Source organism: Eumetopias jubatus, unplaced genomic scaffold, assembly GCF_037043125.1.
Source record: "Eumetopias jubatus isolate StellerSeaLion01/CBP00866 unplaced genomic scaffold, mEumJub1_p1.0 scaffold_12, whole genome shotgun sequence".
NCBI lineage: Eukaryota > Metazoa > Chordata > Mammalia > Carnivora > Otariidae > Eumetopias > Eumetopias jubatus.
Window position 1 is genome coordinate 66185419 of NW_028274818.1, and position 22722 is coordinate 66208140.

General features: G+C 60.2%; 1 protein-coding gene across 3 annotated transcripts in view; it reads right to left on the minus strand.

Annotated features, from left to right (window-relative positions):
• Positions 1-1652: 1652 nt before the first annotated feature.
• The window catches only part of COQ8A (coenzyme Q8A), a 39263-nt gene continuing 18193 nt past the window's right edge, over positions 1653-22722 (minus strand). For 2 of the 3 annotated variants that reach the window (XM_028111683.2, XM_028111682.2), the window contains exons 2-15: positions 22099-22284; positions 19133-19537; positions 18797-18863; positions 9518-9592; positions 6558-6680; positions 5346-5431; positions 5037-5177; positions 4514-4595; positions 4307-4400; positions 3966-4107; positions 3629-3736; positions 3464-3529; positions 3146-3232; positions 1653-2419 (exon numbers count right to left, since the gene is read on the minus strand). In XM_028111683.2, the coding sequence (XP_027967484.1) occupies positions 2126-2419; positions 3146-3232; positions 3464-3529; positions 3629-3736; positions 3966-4107; positions 4307-4400; positions 4514-4595; positions 5037-5177; positions 5346-5431; positions 6558-6680; positions 9518-9592; positions 18797-18863; positions 19133-19537; positions 22099-22275 (1947 nt within the window). In that variant the 5' untranslated portion in view covers positions 22276-22284 and the 3' untranslated portion in view covers positions 1653-2125. The remainder of the gene's footprint in view (positions 2420-3145; positions 3233-3463; positions 3530-3628; positions 3737-3965; positions 4108-4306; positions 4401-4513; positions 4596-5036; positions 5178-5345; positions 5432-6557; positions 6681-9517; positions 9593-18796; positions 18864-19132; positions 19538-22098; positions 22285-22722) is intronic. The other variant, XM_028111684.2, reaches the window with a different exon arrangement.

The following is a 22722-nucleotide window of genomic DNA, read 5'->3' on the forward strand; positions in this document are numbered from 1 at the left end:
AATATTTAAGGTGGGATAGTCAAAAATGTAACAAGACTCCTCGCCAATATTTTATGTTGGTATCACGTAATATTAACCAGAATTTGATGTATTGCAATAAAACAGGGAGCCTAGACCTGACGGTCCTGTCTTTCTTTCCCTGATTGAAAGGTCTGAGCAGTGGAGGAAAGGTGACTGACTCTCCTCGTCTTCCTAGATCCTGCTTCCTGCCGGTCCCCTTCCTGGTCCAGGCGCCCACCTTAGCCTGCAGAAGGATGTGGGATTAGTTTAACCAGGGACTTTTCCTAGTTCCGCCCCGTAGCTCAGGTAAGGGTGACATTCCGTTCTCTTCCGGCTAGCACTTCCAGAACACGTGTCAGGCCATGGGTGAGGCCAGGCCCTGCCGCAGGCTTCCATGGCCTGCTCTGTGTGCACCTGTCCCGCAGGGTACCCTCTGCGCAGCCAGACCCACCCCCCTCCACCCACCGGCTGTCACAGCTATACAAACCAGGCAGCCGGCTGGTTTTCTGCCTGCTGTTTGCAGGGCAGCGGCAGATCCTTCGGGCAAGTTAGTGCCTCTGCTCCTGTCCCTGCCTTGGTTAGAACGGCCCACCTGGGGACGCACAGCCAGCCCCGCGGGCTCTTACCGGAGGAAATCTGAAGCTGGCTGCGCCTCGTTATCCTGAGGCCCCTCCCTGGTTCCGTTTCTAGTGCAGTTTACCTTCCTCGCTGTTCTTGGCGGGTCTCTGCATTGTAACGTCTGCCCCTCCAGAGAGACCTGGCACAGTGGGTAAGGGCAAGGCTTGGCCAGCTTTCCATAAAGGGCCAGTGAAAACTTCTACTCTGTGGGCTCTGTGGCCGCCGTCGTTGCCCCAGATGGCCTTAGCGCGGGTACGAATGCGCACAGCTGCGTCCCCAGACGACGACTTCCACCCCGACATGGCCCGTGCACCACAGCTTGCTGGCCCTTGGGGAGCGGGGAGGGAGATCGGGCCGCATGGCTGCCCTCGTTCCAGATCCTGACCTTCAGCAGCCACGTGGGCTCTGAGCCGGTTCGTCCTATACCCTGCCCGCCCTGAATGTCCCAGAAGGCGGTGCATAAATGCAGAATATATGTTTTAAAAAATGCACCAAAACAGCCTTCAGAAGGGCCGCGACAGCTCTGACAGGGCTCAGAGCAGGTGGTGCTGGGCGCCAGGCCCCTAGCTGCCGTCACCGAGACCAGCCAGACCTCCATCCCGTCCTGGAGCAGTCTGCCTGTCCTTCACCATCTGGTGCCCCTGTCACGGTACCGGGCTGCGGGGGGGGGGGGGGGGGTGGTCCCACGGCCGTGCTCACAGATGTCCACACCTAGGAATTCAGTTTGCTGTGGGAAAAGCCACAGGCCAGGAGGCTTCCCTCAGCAGCAGCCTGGCCCCCTGGGGTGCAAGCCAGGCAGACCCTGCCGGCAGGGGTCACCGCCCCCCCCCACCGTTGGCTCTTCTGCATGCGTGGTGTGTGCAGGGGGGGGCACGCGGCTTCCCCCTCCCCCCACCCCCTCCAGTGATGGATTTGGGCTGAGCATTCAGGTGCATCTGGAGGTGGCCTAGGATGTAACACTGACCTCGGGCTGATCAGCCATCAGCTCGGTGCCTATTACGTATAGAAGAATTCACACCACGATGCTAGGAGGGTGGGTTTTTGTTTTTTTTAACATTGAAACAAATCAGACAATTACAAGAATTGTACAAAAATGAACAGCCTGTGGTGTTCTAACCTCAGATCTAACCAGGTGACACTGGCACATTCATCTCCTTCCACAAAAGCCTCTGGGCCTGGAGGGGGAAAGAGGGGCCCCCACACACCAACTTGTAGCATGGACTGCTCCTGACCCCATCCGCGGGTCCAGAAACTTCCACTTGTCCACAGTGCACAGCCCAGCCCAAGAGCAGGCAGGACCTCATCCAGTGAAACAGGGCTTTTGCCAGCACCGCTCGGAGCACAGGCTCGCGCAAAGGGCACAAAACACAAAGCTCATTCTAGAAACACACAAGCCTCATCCTATATGTACGTTCAGGCTTCTCCATATTTCGGGTAGTGAGGATCCCTCGGCAGTCCCATCCCCCTCCGCTAGGGTCCCCAGGAGGGAAACCGCCGGGCGGGGGGCTCACGGGGTGGGCTGTGCCGCCCGCTGCTTGCAGTAGTTGCTGTAAGCCTCCTCAAACATGGCCTTGCAGGGGAAACGGGCCTTCAGCTTGGAGCAGATGAGGAAGGAGCCCCCCATCTTCCTGTGCAGGGAGTAGGTCTCCTCGGGGGGCGGGATGAGCCGGTGCTTCAACATGATAGGGATCAGGTTGTGGATCTTCTCGGTGGTGCTCTGCGTGCCAAAGTCGAAGGGTTCCTCCGAGGCGAAGGCCTCCCCCAGGATGAGGATGGCGTCCAGGTGGGCATCCTCCATGGCCTGGGGCGGGGGGGGGGGGGCGCTGAGGGTGAGTGGGGCCACGCCCTGGCACGGAGCTGTCCCACCAGGTGGCATTGAAGGGGAGGAGGCTCAAAGGGGGAGTCTGATGATTAATGAGATTAAGGGACAGTAGCTGGGGCAAGCCTGCTGTGTGCCCCAGTCTCGCGTGAGGCAGGGCGGGCAGGGGCTCCGGGCACAGCAGGGCAGCCAAAGCCTGACAGCCTGGAGGCCTGGCTGTGGGCCTGTGCACCCCTCCTGAGGGTGGCCCGGACGCCCAACCTGCCCCCTGGCAAGGAGGGGAAAGGGCTGCTCTCTCGGGGAATTCTGGTGACAGTTCAGGGAACAGGAACACAGACCAGTGCCCCCACACTTAAAGGGCCGCAGAGCCGGCTCTGGGCCCCTGCCGGCCAGCCCCCAGACCTCAGAAGGGGGGCCAGGCTGTGCCCTCCCCCCACACTCACCAAGCCCCAGCTCCAGATCTACAGGTGGGCGGGAGGGAGTTGCATGGGCTTCCTGACTGACCCATCCCCAGAGGCTCCAATCACGCCTCATCCCACCCCGCCCAGGACGCCCAGGGAACAGGGGTGAAGGAAGACCCAAGGAGAGTTCTCCAGGGCACTGACACCTCTCACTTCATTTAAGTCAAAGTTTGGGGGAAAAGCAGCCCACTGCCCACCCTCCCCACGAGTGGGGCCTGTGGCGCTCCAAAGGCCGCGGGGAGCTGACCTTGACCTCATAGCCGGTGAGGAACTTCATCTCTATGGACTTCTTCAGCACCGCCTCCCTGTCCCTGTCTGCAGCTGCCCTGATGATCTGGGCAGACACCCAGGAGGGGCCATGAGCGGCAGGGGAGGAGGCGCTCCCGGGGGCCAGGGAGCCCCCAATGCCCCCCCCACCCTTGTCCCCTTCACTCCTTCCAAGCCCCCAACCTGTGAGCCCGACGGGCCTCGTCGTCACCCATGGTCACCGGGGGGTGGGAGGACAGCAGCCCCGTCACCCTCCCCCCTCCCAGTGTCCCCTGGGCCGACCCCCCCCCCTGCTGACCTGAATGTAGAGGTCCGTGAAGGATCGGTCATATTCCCGAGTTGCCCCAAAGTCCAGAAGAGCTACCTGGGAAGGAGCAATACTGGAGGGGTTTAGCCTGGTGGAGCAGGGGCCAAAACCCCCGATTGCAGAGACCCCTCTCCAGTCAAGTTCCCAGGGGTTCACCTTGTGCAGCTGAGGGTCATAGAAGAAGTTGGACCAGTTGGGGTCTGTCTGCATGAAATGGAACTCGAACAGCTCTCTCAGGCACAGGACCAGGATGTTGTAGCAGATCTGGGGGGGCAGGGGTGCAGGGAGCAGCCCTGGTCATGGTGGCACCAGGCCGACTCTGGGGCCTGGGGAACCCCCTCCCGCCCTCCCCCCTCTTCTGGCCACCCCGCCCACTGCCCACACGAGGACTCTTGACTCCAGGTGTCCCTGGCAGGAGGAACACAACAGCCCTCTCTGTCCCCTTCATCCCTAGAAGCAGCACCTCGGGGCCCAAGGCCAGGGTCAGACACACCTCGTTCCGGATCTCCTGGCTCAGCCCCTCAGCTTGGTCCAAGGGGAAGCCGGACACCAGCTCTGTGGTCAGCACGTGGGGGCTGCACAGCTCGTCCACAATCTCGGGCACGTAGAAGAAGGGGTGGTCCTTCAGCAGCTCCCTGGCGGGCGGCTTGGGGCAGTCACACCCTGGCCCCAGAGCCTCCCAACCCTCACTCTGGGGACAAAACTTGGCCACAACCCCAGTCCCCAATTGCCACCACCCACCCCTCAGAGCTGCAGGGGCCTTCACCCACCCCGGGGGCTGCCTCGAGCAGCCCCTCTGTCTCCGGTGTGGGAGCTGCCGGCCGCAAGCCCTACCTGAACTTCCGGGCGCAGGCAGCCTCTCGCTGGTAGTCACACTCCAGGGCCAGCTCCCGCCTCAGCACATCGATCAGGTGCTCAGGGAACAGGCCTGCGCCAGGGAGGAGGGTGTCAGCGGGGGCTGGGGGCTCCCCAAGGCGGCCCCCATAGGTCCCCAGAGCCTGTCCTGCATGCCTGCCCTTGACCCCGCGGCCAGTCTCAGACCTTCAGGAAGCATGTTGCTCATGTTCAGCACGGCCATGAGGTTGTTGACGTCACTGTTGATGCTCTGGGCCACACCGGGGTACTGCAGGGGGAGCAGAGGGGTCCCGGGCAGGCAGGGCCGGGCCCTGTGAGGGAGCCCTGCTCTCCCAGCCCAGTCCCACCCAGACCCCATACCTTGGGCGAGTGACAGATGTGACCCTCTGATGCTGCCAGGACCTCCCAGGTCCCCTCATGACTTCATTCTCCACCATCTGCCCCTCCCCCGCCAAGCAGTCAGGGCCCCATCCCCCCTGAGCAGACACTGACTTGTCCCCTGGCCCCGCCCAGACCAAGCTCACAGGGAGGCCGTTCTACCTGCACTCACTCAGCAGGTACTTCCCAGTGCCCAGTGCTGAGCAAACACAGGCGCTGCCCTGCAGAGGGGGCGCACGGGGATGTAGGGTGAGGAGACCCCAACATTGCAGGGCCTGAGCCCAGCCCTCTGCAACCCCCACAGGGGTAGATGCACACACCGGGTGCCTACCTGGATCTTCATGGCCACCTCGCGGCCGCCCTTCATGCGAGCCAGGTGCACCTGCCCGATGGAGGCAGCCGCAAAGGGCCGTTCCTCGAAGTACTCCAGCTTGTCCCGCCAGCCGGGTCCAAGGTCACTGTTGAGCGTTTTCTGGTGGGAGGAGCCAGGGAGGGGCCGTGAGCATAGTGTATGCCGGGACACCCTGAGATGCACCCCCAGGCTGCCCCCTCCCACAGGTTGCCACAGCTGCCGCCCAAGGCGGGGAAGGGGCGGCAGAGGACCCAGACCTCCCCCCGCCCCCAGGCCCTGTCCGCTCACCATCATCTGCTTCAGCGGCATGAAGTCCGCGCTCTGCCTCACCCGCTCGAATATCTTGGCCAGGTGCGGGTTGATGAAAGCATCATCTGGAAGGTACCAGAAGTCAGCAGAGGGCTACCCCTCAGAAGGCAGGCGCATGGGTCAGGAGCAGAGCAGCCCCTTCCACGGCCCCCAGGCTGTGTACGAAGGCTCCAGCGAGGACAGAGGGCCCTGGGCTGGGCTGTGCGCACTCCCGGGGCAACACAGCCAACAACAGAGGCCGGAGACAGCCTCCCCCGGGGTGCAGGGGGCGTCCGTGCAGCCCAAGGGCCCCGGCATGGGGCAGCAGGTGCTGTGGCTTGCTAACTCACCAGTGACTTGAGAAGGTGGATTTCTTAGAAATAATAAGCAAAGCTTTTTGGGATTATAAAAGCAGCAAATTTCAGAAGTGGAGTAAGAGCTCAGAAACACCCAGAACCTGATCACCTACAGAGAACAGTTTTTCCCCTTCTGACGCTATTCCTGATGCCTCTCTTTGGAGCATGGCGGCCCCTCACAAGGCCACTGCGGCCGGCTTTCCTCACATGGTGGTTTCCCGCGGTTGTCAGCATTCTGAAATGCTCTGCCACGCACCAAGGGCAGGAGCGTGACGTCCTGCACACAAATCCCGAGAGCCGCCGCCTCAGCCACCTGCTGCTCGCTCGGGGCTGTGTGTTCAGGCCACGGAGGATGCTTCAAGAACGCTCCTCCCGTGCAGAGCCCGGCACACATCTCTGACACTGTCCTTGCGAGGAGTCACCACACAGGGGTCCTGCACTTGGGGCTGGCTCATGAAAGGACTGCAGACGCACCCCGCCTGCCCCGGGGATTAACTCCATCCTACGCCCTCCGTGAGCCCAGCTGCGCGCCCAGGAGGGGACTCGTCTTCAAACCTCCCCACCCCCACGGCACCCCCCCCCCCCGCACCCTCCGGCCCCCACACGTGGCAGTAGGGGGCGCTGGCAGCAGCAGGACTCTCGCCAACTTGGGAGAGGTTAGGATCACCTCCAGAGATGCCAAAACACCCACAACGAAGCAAGAAAAGCCACCACGGGCTCCTACTTAAGATGTTTTTAAACATCCTGGCTGCTCAAGAGCCAGAACTTAAGCAAGAGGGGTCAGTGGTGGGGGAACATCCCCCGAGTCCCCTCCGGAGTGGGGCCCCCACGGCTCCAGCCCCCAACATGCACTCACCCTGGATGCTGAGCATCTGGCCCAGCTTGAGCGCTGCCCCGCGCACCTTGCACAGCGTTCGCACGATGCGCTCCGCATTCGCCTCTGACAGGAAGGGGCTGGAATCCAGCACGGCCTTCTTCCCTGCGGGCAGGAGCCAGGTCAGCACGTGCCCGCCCGTTGCCTCCCGGGTGTCTGCAGGCCTCACCCGACCCGGCCACATGGGCGCCCGTGGGGTCACCACAGCTTGTCTCATCACTCGGCCCGGGGCACCAGGGAGCCTGAGTGCACCCCAGCCCATCACCTCCAGGCTCCAGCCTCATAAAAACAGGGACAATACAGAACTTAGGGGTATGGGGGATTTTCAAGTGCAGCGTGAAGAAACAGGAGCCCTCACACTGGCTCCAGCCTCCTGAGCGCCCCTAAAACCAGCAATGCAACTTACACTCCATGCCGCATACTCACCTGCCCGGTGCTGTGGAACGTCCTTCAGGACCACCCAGACCTCCCAGGCCTGACTCCAGCAGCCCCCCAACACATGCACGCACACACATTTACACACGCGGAGCCCCTCCCTCCGTATCCTTCCCTGGGGCCTAATGGGGACAGCACAGAAGGCCATAGCAGCACGTAAGGGGCAGGCACCAGGAGGGAGGGACCTGGAGGGACCCACGTGAGGACGCTGTCACTGTCCCTCCCACCCACATACAGGACAAAGGTCACCTGTACCCCTGAGGTCACTACAAGGCAAGCTGGCACAGGAGGGGGCCGTTCTCCGGGGAGGAGAGCACAGGGTCAAGGACAGCACTCAGCCGGCTGCTGTCTGCCTCCCCGTCTGCCCACGGAGGCCCCCACAGTACAGTAACCTCATGGGTGCAGATGACCTTTGTCCAATACGACCAGGGGTGGTAGGCTGCAGGGTGAGGATGTGGGGGGGGGGCTGCTACCGCGTGGCCACAAGGACGTCAGGACCCGCTGTGGCGTCTGCCCCCTCACCTCAACCCCAGCACAGGCCAGCCCCAGTAACAAGTCCACCCTGGTCGGGAACCCCCTCCCCCCAGCTCTTCCAGCCCTGGGACACCCACTGCTTTCCCTGCACTCCGTCCTGTGAGCCTGGTTAGATCTCTGCCCACAGCTGTCCCCACGGTGCCTGGCACTGTCCTCAGCACTCGGAGTGGGGGAGCCGCGTCCTCCAGGAAGGAACTCCGCCCCAGGGGCTGCGTCCAGCCTGGCCTCTGACAGATGGGGGGTGGGGGGGGGGACATGGGGACTAAGCCCCAGGGACATTCAGTTTGCAGACAAGAAGCCCCCGAGAGCAACCGCGGATCGTCTGCCCCCCAAGGGCAGCTGCGTGAGGCCGGACCTGCCCCGGGAGCTGGGCCGAGAAGGGGCCCCACATCACCCCCTTGCCCTGAGCCAGAGCTGAGAGAACAGGGGCCCCTCTGTGCACTGCCCCCCCCCCAAACCCTGGGCCTCAGTGGAAAGGCAGGGAGGAGGAGGGAGGCTGAGGAGGCAGACCTGCGATCCCCCCCACCCCACAGCCCTGGGTTGCCTACAGCACTCCTGAGATTTGGGGACCCGGCCCTCTCAGGCATTCCAGGCAGCCCCTCCCCACAGCCCAGAGGTACATGCTCCTGTCTGGGCATGGCCAGTTCTGAGACCTGCCTGGGGGAGCTGGGCCATGGTGGGCAGGCCTCCCACTCAGGAGAGGCTCTGCTGGGGCCGAGCGGGCTGGGCTGGTCAGCATCCTCCAGGCCATGGGTGCCAGAGCCCACTCAGAGCTGGAATGTAGCCTCGGGGCTGCCCAGGCCCCCCAACCCTGGCTCTCAGGCCATGGTCCCTAGGCCCCTTGACCCCCAGCCAGGGTCACCACTTCCCTGCTGAAGGTCACCACCTGTAACCTTGGAGCCAGTCCTGCCTCTTCTCTGCTTGGCCGAGGTGCCCCAGGAGCAGCCAGTTTCCGGGGGCAGAGTGGGGGGGTGCGGAGAACATTGGCTTCTCATTCCAGAGAAAGCCAGGCTTCGTTTCCCAAAGTGTCTCAGCACCAACACTAAAAATACCCTCGCTAAACCCTCTCTGTCCTCCAGCCCCTTCCAAGGACACTCGATGTGCCCTGGGCACCCTGTTCTCTGGCCTGTGGGGACACGCCACTGGCCTTTCTCCATGAGGCCCCTCGTCCCCACAGGAGGGTCTTGCAGGTGAAGAGGGGTCATCCAGGTGTATGGCAGGCTCCCCTCAGGGCCCCCAGCTGGGGCTTCAGGGGTCACAGTGCAATAGCACAGTGGGGTTTCCCTGGGGAACCCCCCCAGAAAAGAGATGATGTTCCCTGAATGGGCTGGGGGGCACCCAGCCCAGATCTTCAAATACATTTGGAGAAATCCACCGAGCAGAGGGCTCTCCCAGCACCATTCTCGGGACTCCAGGGAAGGGAAAGCCCCCTACACCCCGAGCTGCCCCCTGACCCAACGTCACGGCATCATGAGCACCACAAAATTCAGAGCAGCCAGTCTGCCGAACTTTCTCCATGGTCCCACCCTGACCTGGCCACCAGGACTAGGGAGGGCTGACGGTTGTGACCTGACCTCACGGCCCCTGGGAGGCAGAGCACAGAGGAGTCATGGTGCTCACCTCAGAGACAGAGGGCAGGTGTCGGAGGCAGGGGTACCAAGGGCCCTAAGGGGTCTGGTCCAGCAGCACGGACACCCCTCAGCCGCCACTCCGTGGGGAGCCCTGGGCCGCAACAGCCCCGCAGAGCAAGCCAGACGCAGGGCCAAAAGTGAATCAGAAGCGGGCAGGTGTGCCAGCCACCGGAGGAGCCGGGAAGGGCTGGGCGGGCCAGCTAGAGCAGCCTTCGGGCCACAGATGACTCCGGGGCACCATTTATATGGAACACAGGACAGGAGACGGCCCCTGGAGGCCCACACTTCAGGAACATGGAGGGGCTGGGGGCCAAGCGGCCCACCTCCCAGGGCCCAGCTCACCTGAAGGGTCATCTGGGCGGAGGCTCTTCTTGGCTACCTCAGCCAGTGCCCCAAAGCCTAGACCCACGGCCAGACCTGAAAGGAGGAGAAGGAGTGCTGGGTGCTGGTGTGGGGACTACCCACCGCCCTCCATCCGTGAGGCCCAGAGCAGCTCACAAGGTCACCCGCCGCAGCTCCCCAGGGACCGTTGCTGACAGTCCAGACGTCCTAAGAAGGGGGAAGAGAGAGATGAGGGACACACGTGCTGTTTTCAGAGGTGTGGCGCCATCCGTGGAAAAGCTTACCCCACCCCCAGCCCCCTTGCTCGCAGGGCACGCAAAGGCCCTAAGAATGCGCATGCGTGGGACACGGTTTCCCTGCACAAACAGAACACGGAGCAGCAACGGTCCATGGGCCGAGGACATCCTGACCCCATGGGGCACCCCCTAGAACGTACAGTACAGTGACAGAAAGGAGTCACTGGTGGGAGTCAGAATAGTCTGTGAAGGCAGAGGTCAGTGTCCCGGGTCCAAGCCATGGAGACTCACCGCCCACCAGGGCCTGGAGGGTGCGGACAGTGGTCTGAGGACAACGGGGGCGGCAGACAATTTCTCATCTAAAAACTGTTTCACAATCTTCAAAATCAAAGTTCATCAATATCTCTTTTGTCCAGAGGCCAGAAATGCCCGATCCCAGCTGTCCAGGAGAGGCCCACAGAGCACAGCAGGTGCCACTGAGGCCACACAGAAAGCCCAGGGGCCCGGTCAGGACCTACTGCCTCTACTTCAGGCACGATTCTCGCTGGTGTGGGGGCACCCGTTAGCAGAGAGTGGAGGACACGTGTGTGAGCGCACCGGCCACAGCAGAAGGGACAGCAGGGGCCCACAGAAGATGCCAAAGATGCCAAGGCCCGTGGGGCTGGGAGGCGGGTGGCGCAGCAGCCCCCACGCCCAGAGGCGTGAGCGCCCCCTGGCACACTGTTTAACAGGCGAGGAAACCAGCATGTGCTTCTGTATTTTCCCAGTTTTGCACAATGATTATGTGTTACTGTTATGGAAAAATACTATTGAATTTATTGAAAATTTTATTTAGCAAAAAATAATAGCCAACAAATAATAGAACAATAATTTTAAAAACCCAAAGAAGGTAACCCAAGCTTACAACGTGCTTTTGCAATGTATCTTAGCTGCCATCAGGCAAGGGTGCAGCGCGCGCGTCACCAGCCCCATAGGTCACCGTGAGGCCTCAGCGGCCAACTGAGAGCACGAGCTCCCAGTGGAGCCAGGCAGCGCTCCGGCGCTCGCTGCAGACCATCACTGCTCCCATTCAATGTGGTGACAGCCCAGAGAAAGCACCAGGCCAGCCACGTGCAGAAGGGTAAGTTTTCTAGTAGCCACAGTAAAAAAAAAAAAAAAAAAAAAAAAAGGGCAAAAAGAAGCATGCGAAGTGAATGCGCATCGTGTATTTTATTTAACCTAACACATCCAAAATATTACTAAGTCCTCTTGTGTGTAAAAATCATCAGAGGCATTTCACGGTTTTGTTTTGGTTTTGTACGGAATCTTCAAAATCCAGCGTGTACGCACTGAGCACGGCCTGGTTTGGCCCAGCGATGCTCCAAGCGCTCACGCATACAAGCAGCGCAGGGCAGGATGAGCCGAGCTCTGGAAGCCACCGGAAGAAGCCAGGCACCTGAAAGGGCCCTCAGGCCCACCAAGGTCATTTGGGGTCCAGGCCCCTTTTAGCTCTGACCAGCTCCAGAAGGCACTGGGCACGGAGCTGAGACCAGCGGAGAGCAGCCGCGCCAATTAAACATTAACTCCCTGCTGCCTGCCCACCCCGCCCCACCCAGCACGGTATCTGCCTTTGCAAAGTAAGTGATAACAAGCAAGGTTAACCTTCAAACTACAATGACCCTCATCAAGGTCTCTATGCATCTGCCTGCATCAAGTCCAAAGACAAGCTTCGGGTTAACAAGCCTGGCCACTGCGAGCAGAGGTGGCCCCCCAGCTCCCCTGCCCGTCGTCCCCCTCAGAAGTTCTGTCACACCCTTCCCTGGCCATTTCTAGGCTGCCGGGCAAGGCCAAAGCTCTCCAAGGGCAAGGACCTGTCATTAGATCACCAAAAGAACGTTCCACAAAGACCGCCTTAGGCTCCTTCGGTGGCCTGTGAGCTCCCAGGGAGCTGGAGGTGCGGCAGCCGTTGGGCTCCCCACTGTGGCCAGCCCGGCTGCCCTGACCTTGACCTCAGGAGCTCCCACTCCAGTGAACCAAGACTAAACCAGCCCTCCTCCCCCACCCAGCGAGCTTCCAGCCATTCTCAGAGCCTTGTTGAGTGGAAAGCACAAGGCCCAGCCAGGCTCTTCCTCTCCCAGAACCGGGCGGTATCGGAGGCCTCCGCTCAGACTCCCCGAGGCCTGGTGGGGATGCCTGGAGCCCCACTTGCTCACTCCACGTGTGACCCATTTTCTTCGGCCCCACCTCAGTCCTCCCAGTGCTCAGGGCACTGGGATCCACCATCAACTCGGCCCACATGGCCGGCCAGCAAGTCCTGCCAGACGAGCAACCGTCCACAGAGCCAGCTCTGTGGCCCCGGGGCGGCCGTCAGCAGCCTGGCCTCTGTCCTGGACTGCGAGGAGGTGCTGGCCCCTGCCACGAAGGCTGCTAGCCTTTCTCTCAAGAACAGAGCTTTTGCAGTCAAGAAATGGAGGGGAAGCAGCAGGGTTCTCCCCAGAGACAGGAGAGCCCTGGGCCAGCTTCCCAGGCCCCCAGCTCGGCCCCTCCTCCCTGCAGTCCCCCTGGAGGTCATCGGAGCCCAACAAGGCCACCCTGGAGCACCCTGGGCTTCGGCCCAGACCGACAGCAGAGGCCGAGAAAAGGAAAAACAAAACACCTTCCAACAAACAGCGCCGTCAGGAAGGAGGCTTGGTGAAAGGTGCCCCGGGTGGGAAGTAGCTGTACCCGCCAGAAACCCTGGGCTGTTTACAGAGCAAGACTCACGGGGGTTTCTGTGCCACAGCCCCGGGGATTTCTACGGACAACACACTGTGTGTCAGGCCCCGTTCTGGGCCCTCGCTGTCGTAACGCATCTTCTAAGCCAGAGGACACACAACGGGGTGGGGGGCAAGGACGCTGCCTTTGCAGCAAACTTCCTGAATCCTGGCCTCAGGAGACAGCACGGGGAGCAGGAAAGAGGGGCGCCAAGCTCCCTGGACTGCGTGCCCCCAGGCCGTCAGCCGCCCCCTCGCCCACACCCAGCAAGGAGCCCTGCTGCAGTCTCGGACTCCGCTCAGGGCCCTGCGCGGTCACAAGCAAGCACACGGCCGTGGGGAACAGGCCACTGAGGCACTACTTGTCACCTGAATCGGACATCACCGTATCTGCCCTGGCTTCCCTCACAGAGCTCCTCGGGGGGCAAAGCAGACTCATGCGCCCCTTGTAGAGCACCTCCTGGAGGAGCAGAAACACGCGTGGACAAGTGGCGTCACATCATAACTGAAGTGGACGGAGGGTGACAAGAGTCCCACAGCGCCCCTCCCCCTTCCACAAGTTTGTTTGTTTGTTTGTTTGAAACAGGCTCCACACCCAACACAGGGCTCAAACCCATGACCCCGAGATCGAGTTGACACTCCTCTGAGCCGGCCGGGCGCCCCGTGTGAACTATTTTCTTAAAGCAAAGCATTTTTCTGGGAATGAGGGTCCCTTAACTTTTCACCTTCTTAAAAATACAAGGGTTCCCAAGGGTCCGTTTGCTCTACTCGTCACTCCTGGCCCAGTCTTGTCACATCTGTCCCCTAGACCAGATTTCGCAAGCCATTCCACCCGTCGCCCTCCTTCTTCCTGCTTCTGCACAGCCGGTGTCCTCCCGCCCTGGTGCCCTCGGCACCCCCTCGCTCCTGCCTCCCTGGCAGGACTGTAAGGTTCCTGGTGGAGGCCCGGCTGCCACAACAATGAACGAGCGGCAGCGATCGGCTCCTTCGGAGATCAGCCTCCTCTGCAGCAGGCCTGATCCGCTAAGGTCTCCTTTCGGTCATCCTCCAGTCCTCCCTCATGTTCCAGACACACAGGACGTGGGGAGACGACGCCTCTGAAGCACGAAGTGGAAAACGGACAGAAAATACAGACAAGGACACAAGAAACACGCAGAGGACCGTGGACATGTGACACACCTAACATGTGTCGTGGGAGAGAACAGGGTACAGGAGCAGCACTGGAAGAAATGACCAGAATTCCCCAACGCAGACGAAAGACGTTATTAAGCCACAGGTCAAAATATCCTCACCAAAGCCAATGCAAAATCCCTCTTGTCCAGGGCCGCCCAACCAGGGGCCACAGGCTCAGCCGACAACCCTGGGCTCTGGGTCAACCCAGCCACTTGCAGGCGGTGGTGAGAGAGAGACCCCTGAAAGTGGTTCAGTGTGCGCACGGGGCCCAAACCATGAGCCACTCCATCGTGTGGGAGGGAGTCTCCCAGGGCTGAGGCAGGGTTTTTCCTCATCTCCTAACCCACCGAGAAGTGTCCCAAGCCAGGGGCTGCTGCAGCAGAGGGGGTGTTGGGGGAACAACTGCAGGCCTCCCCCCATTCTGCTCCCTTGGACCACCGCACCTGGGCCCCACTCTTGCCAGGCGGCCAACAGCACTATGTGCAAGTGACGTATCTTGTGCATTTTAACTTTTTTTCCATAATATATTCCGGTTTTGTGGTTTTGCATATTTTAATCTTAAGGCTCTCCTTCCTGCATGGTGTTCTCAGGGGCTTGATCGAGCTAGTGGGCGGCTCCAGTTGGTCCCAGAATACTTGCTTTATCACCAGGGAGGACAACTATGTGGAGGGCAGACTCTAAGCAACCACCTCATTTTTGCCTATCAGAGGACACTCGGGCCGAAAAGCCAGCTCTTAAAAGCCCACCACCTGCCATGTTCTGTGGGAGACGAGGTGTGAACTGGGTTGCCCCAGGACTTGATCTCCTTCTCTTGGAAGACGGAAGAGTGTTCTAAGCAGAACAGGTGATGCAGGAAGGCGAGGCGAGGCTGCACTCGGGGAAAGGGGCAGATGGGAAGCCAGGACTGGCTGGGGGTCGTTTCTATGTGTAACAGAGGATTCCCGCTCCGGACTTCTGATCCCAGTGCCCGGGGCTCCCTTCTCCTACCAGATCCATCCATCTCGAGACTGGGCTGGGCCCACCTTGCACAACAGGTGCGTGCGTGCATTTTTTAAAAAATGCAGGGGTCAGTGGACTCTGAAACACAAACTGAGGGTTCTAGAGGGGAGGGGGGTGGGGGGATGGGTTAGCCTGGTGATGGGTATTAAGGAGGGCACGTCCTGCGTGGAGCACTGGGTGTTATACACAAACAATGAATCATGAAACACTACATCAAAAACTAATGATGTAATGTATGGTGATTAACATAACAAAAAATAAAATAAAATAAAAAAATAAATAAAAATGAGGGGTAAGGACAGGTTTCAGAACAATACCTCTGGACCCATCTTGCGCTGCCCAGGGATGGGTGTCTGAGGCAAAGGCAACGTGTCTTAACCTTTGTAAATTCTGGGCTTTTCTCATTGGCTTCTAGAGACCATACGCCATGGCTTCTCTGTGGTGCCCAGAGCCAGTGTCCTGCCCTGCTGTGGCAGTGAGGAGTGTCATGGGGGCTAAAGGAGAAAAGGAGGTTCCGTTCACATGCCAGGAGAGCCCTACAAACCTACCTAACTGTGCTGGAAGGGGGCAAACCCAACAGAGCGCCTCGGGTGACGTGCGTCTGATCCCGGGTTGTCTCCCCCAAATCGCTGCCCGCTCCGGTGATCGTATTCGTTGGGGCTTTGTAGGACTTCATGAATATGTGTTGGTCTTCTCCATATTCTTTTGGGGTTTTATTGTTTATAAACTTTTTTGTATTGAGAAAAATAGCCAGAGCATCTTTGACAAAAGGTTCTGCACCAGGAAAAGAACGTGGACCACAGCTCGGTGACTCCTCTAGAAGTGTGGGGGTCCTGAAGCACCCTTTCTCTTGGGTTCCCCTCCCCTATTTCCGGCCAGATCTTCTGTCCTAAACACTTGACTCCCATCCCCTCTCCTATTCCCCCTCCCCCAAAAAAGCCCCCCCCCACACATACACACACTTAAATCCTGAAGCAGCTAAGAACACTCCAACCTCTGTTCCTAATCTCCTGTGTCAAGACCATTCCTTGCTGTGATTCGTACTAACACACTTGTACTGGGATGGATCAAACCTACTTTAATCTCTAATCTTAGGGGAGAGAGAAGCAGAAGCAACGGGGGGCGGGGCGGCGGGCCTTCCACATACAAAGTAGGGCTGGGGGACTGAGACTGGGAAGATGAATGTACATCCACGTCACTCAGGAATTTCCACGCAGGTGCAAGAAACGTGTCAAAGTGGCCACAAGATCGTTTAACAGGAGACGGACGAATGCAGCTCCGTGCGAACCACCAGAAACCACACCTGTGTGTGCGCAATCTTGAATTTACAGGGCAGGTGGAGGGGAGCGAGGAAAGCCTGTAACTCTGCTCTTTCCCCGATCCCCCCCTTTCTGAGCTGCAGGACACTGAGTCCCCGTGGGCTTGAGTGACTCCTCCTCCAAGCAGGGTTTACTGGGTGGTTGATTCTGCTGTGCTGGGTACCTCCTTTCCCACTTGCTAGTGTTTGTAACACATACGCTGACCCTTTTCCCTTCTCTCTTTACCCTGGGAAAGTACAAGGAATAAATAAAAATGTATTGGTTCTAGAAAAAAAAAAAAAAAGAAAAAAGAAAAAAAGAAGCCCCTATTTTAAAGAAGAGAAAACCTAAGTAGGGCCCAAGATCACAAGGAAGCCGGGCTGGAATTATAACCCACTACTCTGATGACCTGAAGCCAAGTTCTGACCCCAAACCCAGACTCTGATCCCATCTTTCATATCACTCCTTAATAGGACCTAATATCCACAGACCGCCCTGCTCACAACATCTCAGTCATAAGGCCTCCCGAGCCAAAGCGGACCCGGGACTCCCACCCCCTCCACGTCCACCAGCTGAACACCCACCGCTAACCTTCTCGAGGGCGAGCCTGCCTCCCAGGCGGTCTGGAGTAATCCCTTTCCTTCATGCGACCCTGCAAAAAATCCCTACACCTGTCAGTCCACACTGCACCCCCATGAGGGGAAGAAAGGTCAGAAGTGTATCCTAGAAGAACAAAGCCGGAGTGTTACCTCACTCTGTTTAGACAACGACCCACCGGTAAACCACACCCTTCACAATACAGCGAACAACACACATAAGCAGGATGTTTGTAGCTCTGGAGAAAAAAAAAAAAAAAACGGTTTTTACCGTTTTCTACCATAGATTCTAAGATTCTCAGAATCTATGATATCAATTCTGATCTTCTATTCAATTCTACTCCATTTGTTTCTTAAGTGCCGGTCCTGACCCACCAAGTTGATTTCACACGGGCTGAAGGGCCGTAGCGCACAGCGTGACAATTTCAGGATGAGGTTGAAGGCCCAGAACTCCCATCTGGAGCCAGAACAGCACATTCTTCCCAGACCCGGCTGCTCCCTGCCAAGACCTTCCCCTTTCAGAGCCCGACACAGCAGCTGCCAAGCCCTGGGCGAACCTCTAGCGCGCGCCCTGAGGATGGCTCCAGGCTCCAGGCCCCGGGCGGCTGTGAGCAGGGGCTCCGGAGGCTTCTAAGGGCACAGAGCACCTGCTCACCCTGACCCCAGACCAGGCAGCGTCTGACCCGCAGGGAGCCCTGCACCCCACACACCTTCCCCCATAACCCCTCCCACTCTGCTCATCCGCCTCGACCCCAGCCATGAGGGGCTGGTTCCTGCCCCTCTCCCCGGGAATTCCCGGCATTCCGTCAAATTCAGTTTACCACCACAACCTTCCTTCTGACCACTCTTCCCAAACAGACCCTCTACTAGCCTCGCCCCCACCCCGAGAGGATTACTCCACTCCAAACCCGTGGGTCAAGCGAAGCCTCTGTGCTGAGCCCCCTCTGGAGCAGCGGGAAGCGGGCTGGAGAGAGAGAGAGACCACAGAGCGAGAGGGGACGGCTCCTGCCTCAAACTCATCGAGGAGAGGAGAGGGCCTCCACGCAACACTTCAGTAATCAACGCACCCACCCAGCAGCCTCTGTGAGAAGTGGGGACGTGCCCAGGCTCCTGCCGAGTAAGGACCGCCGGAGGCCGCCAGAGCTCAGATTCTCAAACTCGTGCCGGGAGTGGCGTCCCAGGCAGTTACAATGTTCTGTGAGGCACTGGTTGAATGCAAGCCCACAAAATGAAATAAAGCCATAACTATGTCCTAAAATGCAGAGGGAGGTACTTTAAGCCAGACTCGGGAACAGCTAAGTAGCCGCAGATGCCAAATCTGAAGACAGCAATGATAGAACAAAAGCTTCAAGAAAGTTCCATCCAATGAACATAGTGGGCTCTGCACATCGGGAAGCCCGGCAGCTGTCACTCGGTGTCAGAGCCCACACATGGGTCCAGCTCCAAGGGCCAGGCTCCGGTGGGGGGGGGGGGGGCACAGAGCCAACTCCAAACAAGGAGCAGGATGTCATCTCTGGGAGAAGAGGCTGCAGAGCACAGCGTGCATGACGGCCGGTACACCGGAGGGACACTTAGAAGCCCACGCGAGCAAAACGCGAGGCAAGCAGGTCATGGCTCAAACACACACAGTGACCTGCATCTTGCTCGGGAGTGGAAAAGGACAACATGAGGTCATAAAAGCAGGTACGAGTGGCTTCACTCCAAAATTACCTTTCGACTCAGCACAGGTGTACTGGACACAGAATTACTCAAAAGTTCCAATGAAAAGGACAGACAGAGCTCCCAACCACACAGACTTTCTGACAGCAACTCAAGGCCCCAGCACCTTGTGAGCCCTCCACTAACACCCCGCTAGCCTGTGGGGGTCCAGCCCACAAGTCCCTGCGGAGCCGGTCAGGGGCAAAAACCACTCTGGGAGCTCAACAGCCCCGAGAGGAATGTCGGCTCACCGCCCGGCCCCTCCCGGCGGCGGGGCTCAGCAGCAGGAGGAAAAGGCTGGTGCCGCAGACACGGTCCCCCAAGTGTGGCCACGCTCACCCCTGGGGGTGAGCAGAGGCGGAGTGGAATCCAGTCACTGGATCATCCCCCCGGGAGAAGGGTCAGGAGCAGCCCAGGCAGGCGCTGACGGCCTCCACGGGACCCCTCAGGCCCCCGCCCTCTCCCACCTCCGCGCGGGCCCCACAGCGCTCCCAGCTCCCCTTGGCCAGGGCAGGTGAGGCGGTACGAGCGCACACAGCCACCTTACCTCCAAAGTTGGCCAGCCGCCCGATCCGTGTGACTGGCACCTTCCGCTCCCGAGCATGCTCGCTGAGCTAGAGGGAGCAAGGAGAGAGACCTCACAGAATCGGCAAACGGGGACAGGACCAGCCCATAGGGGTTCACGCGGCCCCCCACAGCCCCGCTCCACCCCCAAAGGTGGCCGCTCCACCTGGCAGCCTAGTCCACCAAAAGGGGGCCTCTGTGTCCCCAAAAACGCCAGACCACAGCATCCGGAGAACGTCCCCAGAGGAGGGCCTGACACCAGCACCACCAGGAGCGGCGGCCACCCCAACCCCACTGCACCAGGCCCTCCAGGACGCACCATCTGCTTGTGGGGCTTGCTCTCGGGGCGAGCCTTGGCCTGCCGGGCCTTCTCAATGTCCTCTGCGGTGAGGCCCCCCACGGGGGGCTGGTCCTGGTGGAAGAACCTTCGTGGAAGGCCCGTGGCAGAAAGTGGGTGTCTGGGGTCTCCAAAGAGCCTCCCAGTGACCGTACCCAGAGGGGAGGTGGCCTGGCCTGAGAGCCCAGCTTCCTTAAAGGGTCCACTGGTCACGTAGGCAGGAGCCGGGCCCTCACTGCCAGTGTGATCCCAGGATGGAGGGGGTGACCGGTCAGGGGAGGAGGCTGCAGAGAAATCTGTGAGGGTCCCCCCAGTCTGAGGCCCAGAGAACTCTGCTTCTGGGTCTTCGAAGTTCTCGGCGTAAGGCTCCTGGCGCTTATCCTGACCCTGTGGGGAGCAAAAGCCAGCATGAGATGAGCAAGAGGCCCGCTTGGGCCTCTTCCCTGTGTCCACCCCCGCCCCCCTGCACAGGGCGCCACATGTTCCACCAGGAAGGCAGCCTTCAGCCAGATCTGCAGGGGAGCACCTTCCCAGCCCAAAGCCAGGAGCCCCACTCCTGAGAGGCCCCCGTCGGGTTCCAGGGAAGCCGGACAATCACAGAGCACCTGCTGGGAGCCTCGCCAGGCCCAGGGGAGTGACCGCCACACTTCAGGCAGCAAGTTCCTCATCTGTAAATCAGGGCTTTGGGGAGTGAGCCAGGCCAGCAGACGGCTCGGAGAAGTAAAAGGCCAACCAGACCAGCGAGGGCCACTTGCCAACAGGATCGACCCGCCACACCAGGCCAGCACCTCACCCCTGGCCGTTCCTCTAAGAGGCTCTCATGAGGGCTGGCCTGCCATCCCTGGGAGCTGGGGGTACGGGGAAAGGCCAGGAGGGAAGTGTCACGCTTTCTCTGTAACGGCCACACAGACCCAAACTGCAGGCCCAGGTTCCTGCTGCATTCAAACCCTGAGTGACCTTGAGCCAGTTCCTGCTCCCTCTCTGCCACCTCATCTGGAAATAGAGCTGTGTGGGCTGCAGACAGGCTGGGGGAATGGTGCTGCTCCTGAGGCCACAGGGATGGGCTTGGGGCCACACACGGGGCACCTGGGGGTGCTGCAAACCAGCGGCAGCCGCACACCCTCCTCACTGCAGCTTGGGGTCCAAGGAGGGACTTGCCCTCCAGGGGAAAAAAGAGACTGGCCATCAACTGTCATTTCATCAAGGGAACAGTGAGGCTGGGAGAACTGGTCAAGGCCTGGCAGGCCGCTAGTGGCAGAGCCCAGACCACTGGCCCTGCTGGCCGTCCTGCGGCCCCTGCTGGACCTCGGCTCCACGCACAAGCGACCTGCACTTGAATTTGGCAAGCACATGTCAGGTGCCGGGGACGTGCCAGAACCAGGGAAGCCAGGAGGGCTCATGGGAACCCCCGTGGGGCCTCCTGCTGCCCCAGAACTCCAGCCATGGCCCCCTGGCCCTGCGTGACCTGAGGGGCCCCAAGCTCAGTGTCTGCTCAGTGAGCAAGTGAATGAAGCCCTTGAAGGTCTGGAGGGAGAGACATTTCTGGATTATGTGGCGTCCATCCCCTCGGAGAGGAGGCGGCCCCAACGATCTAAGTTTTAGAGAAAGAACAGGAGCACACGAAGGCCCCTCACCCTGCTCAGTGCCTCCTTCATGGTGGGACCCACACTCCCTCCTCCCTCCGAGGACCCTGCTGGAGATGCCCTGGCCTGTCCCCCCACTCGCCTCTCAGAAGGTCCCCCGGGCCTGGCACAGTCTCACTCGCTGGTGTTTCACAGGCAAGACACCCACCAGGAAGGGGATGGCCCCGCACCAGGAAGGCACCTGGGAGTCACTCAGAAGTCAAGGACCAGTCTCCCCATCTGAGAAGGGGTGATGCCCAGGACAGCAGCCAGGCTGGGGGCAGCATCATGGGGTTGAGACTTCTACAAGTTAAAGGCATTTGCATAGAGTGAGGTGGTGTCACCACCAGACCCTTAGGGAGCAGAAGGGGAGGGGTTGGGAATCCTAAAACCCCGACCGGAGGCCTGGAGGCGGTGACAGCCTCCTAGCAGGGCACCATCTGCATCTTGTGCCCGTGCCCCCTTCCCAACCCCTCGGGCTCCCAGGAACGGGGCAGGTGGCTCGCACGGTGACACCCAGGCAGACGGTGCTCTGCCCTCTGCTGTGGCAAACCCTGTTGACAGCTGCCTCTCTGCATGCACGCATGCTTTGGACCCCCCTGCTGGGCCGGGGGCTCGGAACAGGGCAGGAGGATGAGGGAGGCAGGCGGTGAAGCTGCGCCAGCACTCCCCGGAAAGGAGCGGAGCCCCCCAGCCCACGCCCGGAGCCCCGCGGAAATGAAGCTGGGAGTTCAGCACCCCTGGCTCGGCTGGCACACCAGGAAGGACCTCGGGCACGCAGGCCCCAGGGACAGCTTGACACTGCGGTGTAATGCCCAGGGGCACACGCACGCTCGGCCTACACACCAGGTACCGTCTGCCACGTTTGTACCAAAACCGACCCGACCAGAAAGATAAATCAGATAAACAGTGGAGAAGGTGCTCAGGCTCTTAAAGAAACTGTTTCAAGGAAGGAAACACAGGCTCCCTGCAGCTGCCTCCCTAAGAACAAAGGTGGATGCTGCTTTGTTTTTTAATTTCTGAAATTAAAAAGGCCTCTGTTGAGCATGTTCAGTAGAGGCCCAGGAACGGAGGGCTGGGGCGGGGGGGCGGGCAGGATGGGACTGGGCCAACAGAGTGTGGCCTGTGCCCCCGGGCCAGTGAACTGGGGCCTGGGCCACTAGTTCCCGGGGGCTGTCCCAGCTCCGTGAGGCTTCCTGAGCGACAACCCGAGTCACAGGGCTACAGCCCCACACTGGCACCCCACCACACCTGGAAGGACAGCAGGTCCCCCCCCCCGCCCCCGGCCCAGCCCCTCCTGCCGCCGCCTCCCGCTGGCCTCCTTACCTGCACCTTCCCCAAGACCAAGCCAATCTGCTCTGCAGCTGTGGACTGCAGGGCCCTGGCCGCCACGAGGAGCTCCCCACCGAGGCCCAGGTGTTGCAGGTGGGTCTCCACGGCCACCTGGGTCAGCTTGGCAAGGCCTTTGACCAGCATGATGGCGTCCCCCAGCATGGCAGCCATCCTGGAGGGCTGCAAGAGAACGGGCCGGTCGGAGGGTGCCCCACACTCACACAGAGCAACTCCACCCCGAGGTCTGGGTAGAGGCATCGGGAGGTCTAGTTCTTCCACCAGACCCTCCCTGACACAGGCTGGGTGAGAGACAGGATAGCGAGGGAGGGCCAGGGCTCTCAAGGTCGGCCCTGGGTGGCCCCCACCCTGTCCTACCCAGGCACGGAGCAGAACCAAAGGCTCCGTGGAGCCGGGGCTGGGGGCCCCACAGCCACCCCGTGAGACACCGAGGTGTGGAGGAGTGAAGCGAGTAGCCTGACCTCTCCCAGCCACCAAGTGGTAGAAGGGGGATGTGAAGCCAGACACCCTGATTCAGTTCAGGGCTCTTTTCCCTGGACCCAAACTTGGTTGGGGAGGGAGCGTCCGCTCCAGAAGCACCTCCCTCTAGGGCCCAGGGTG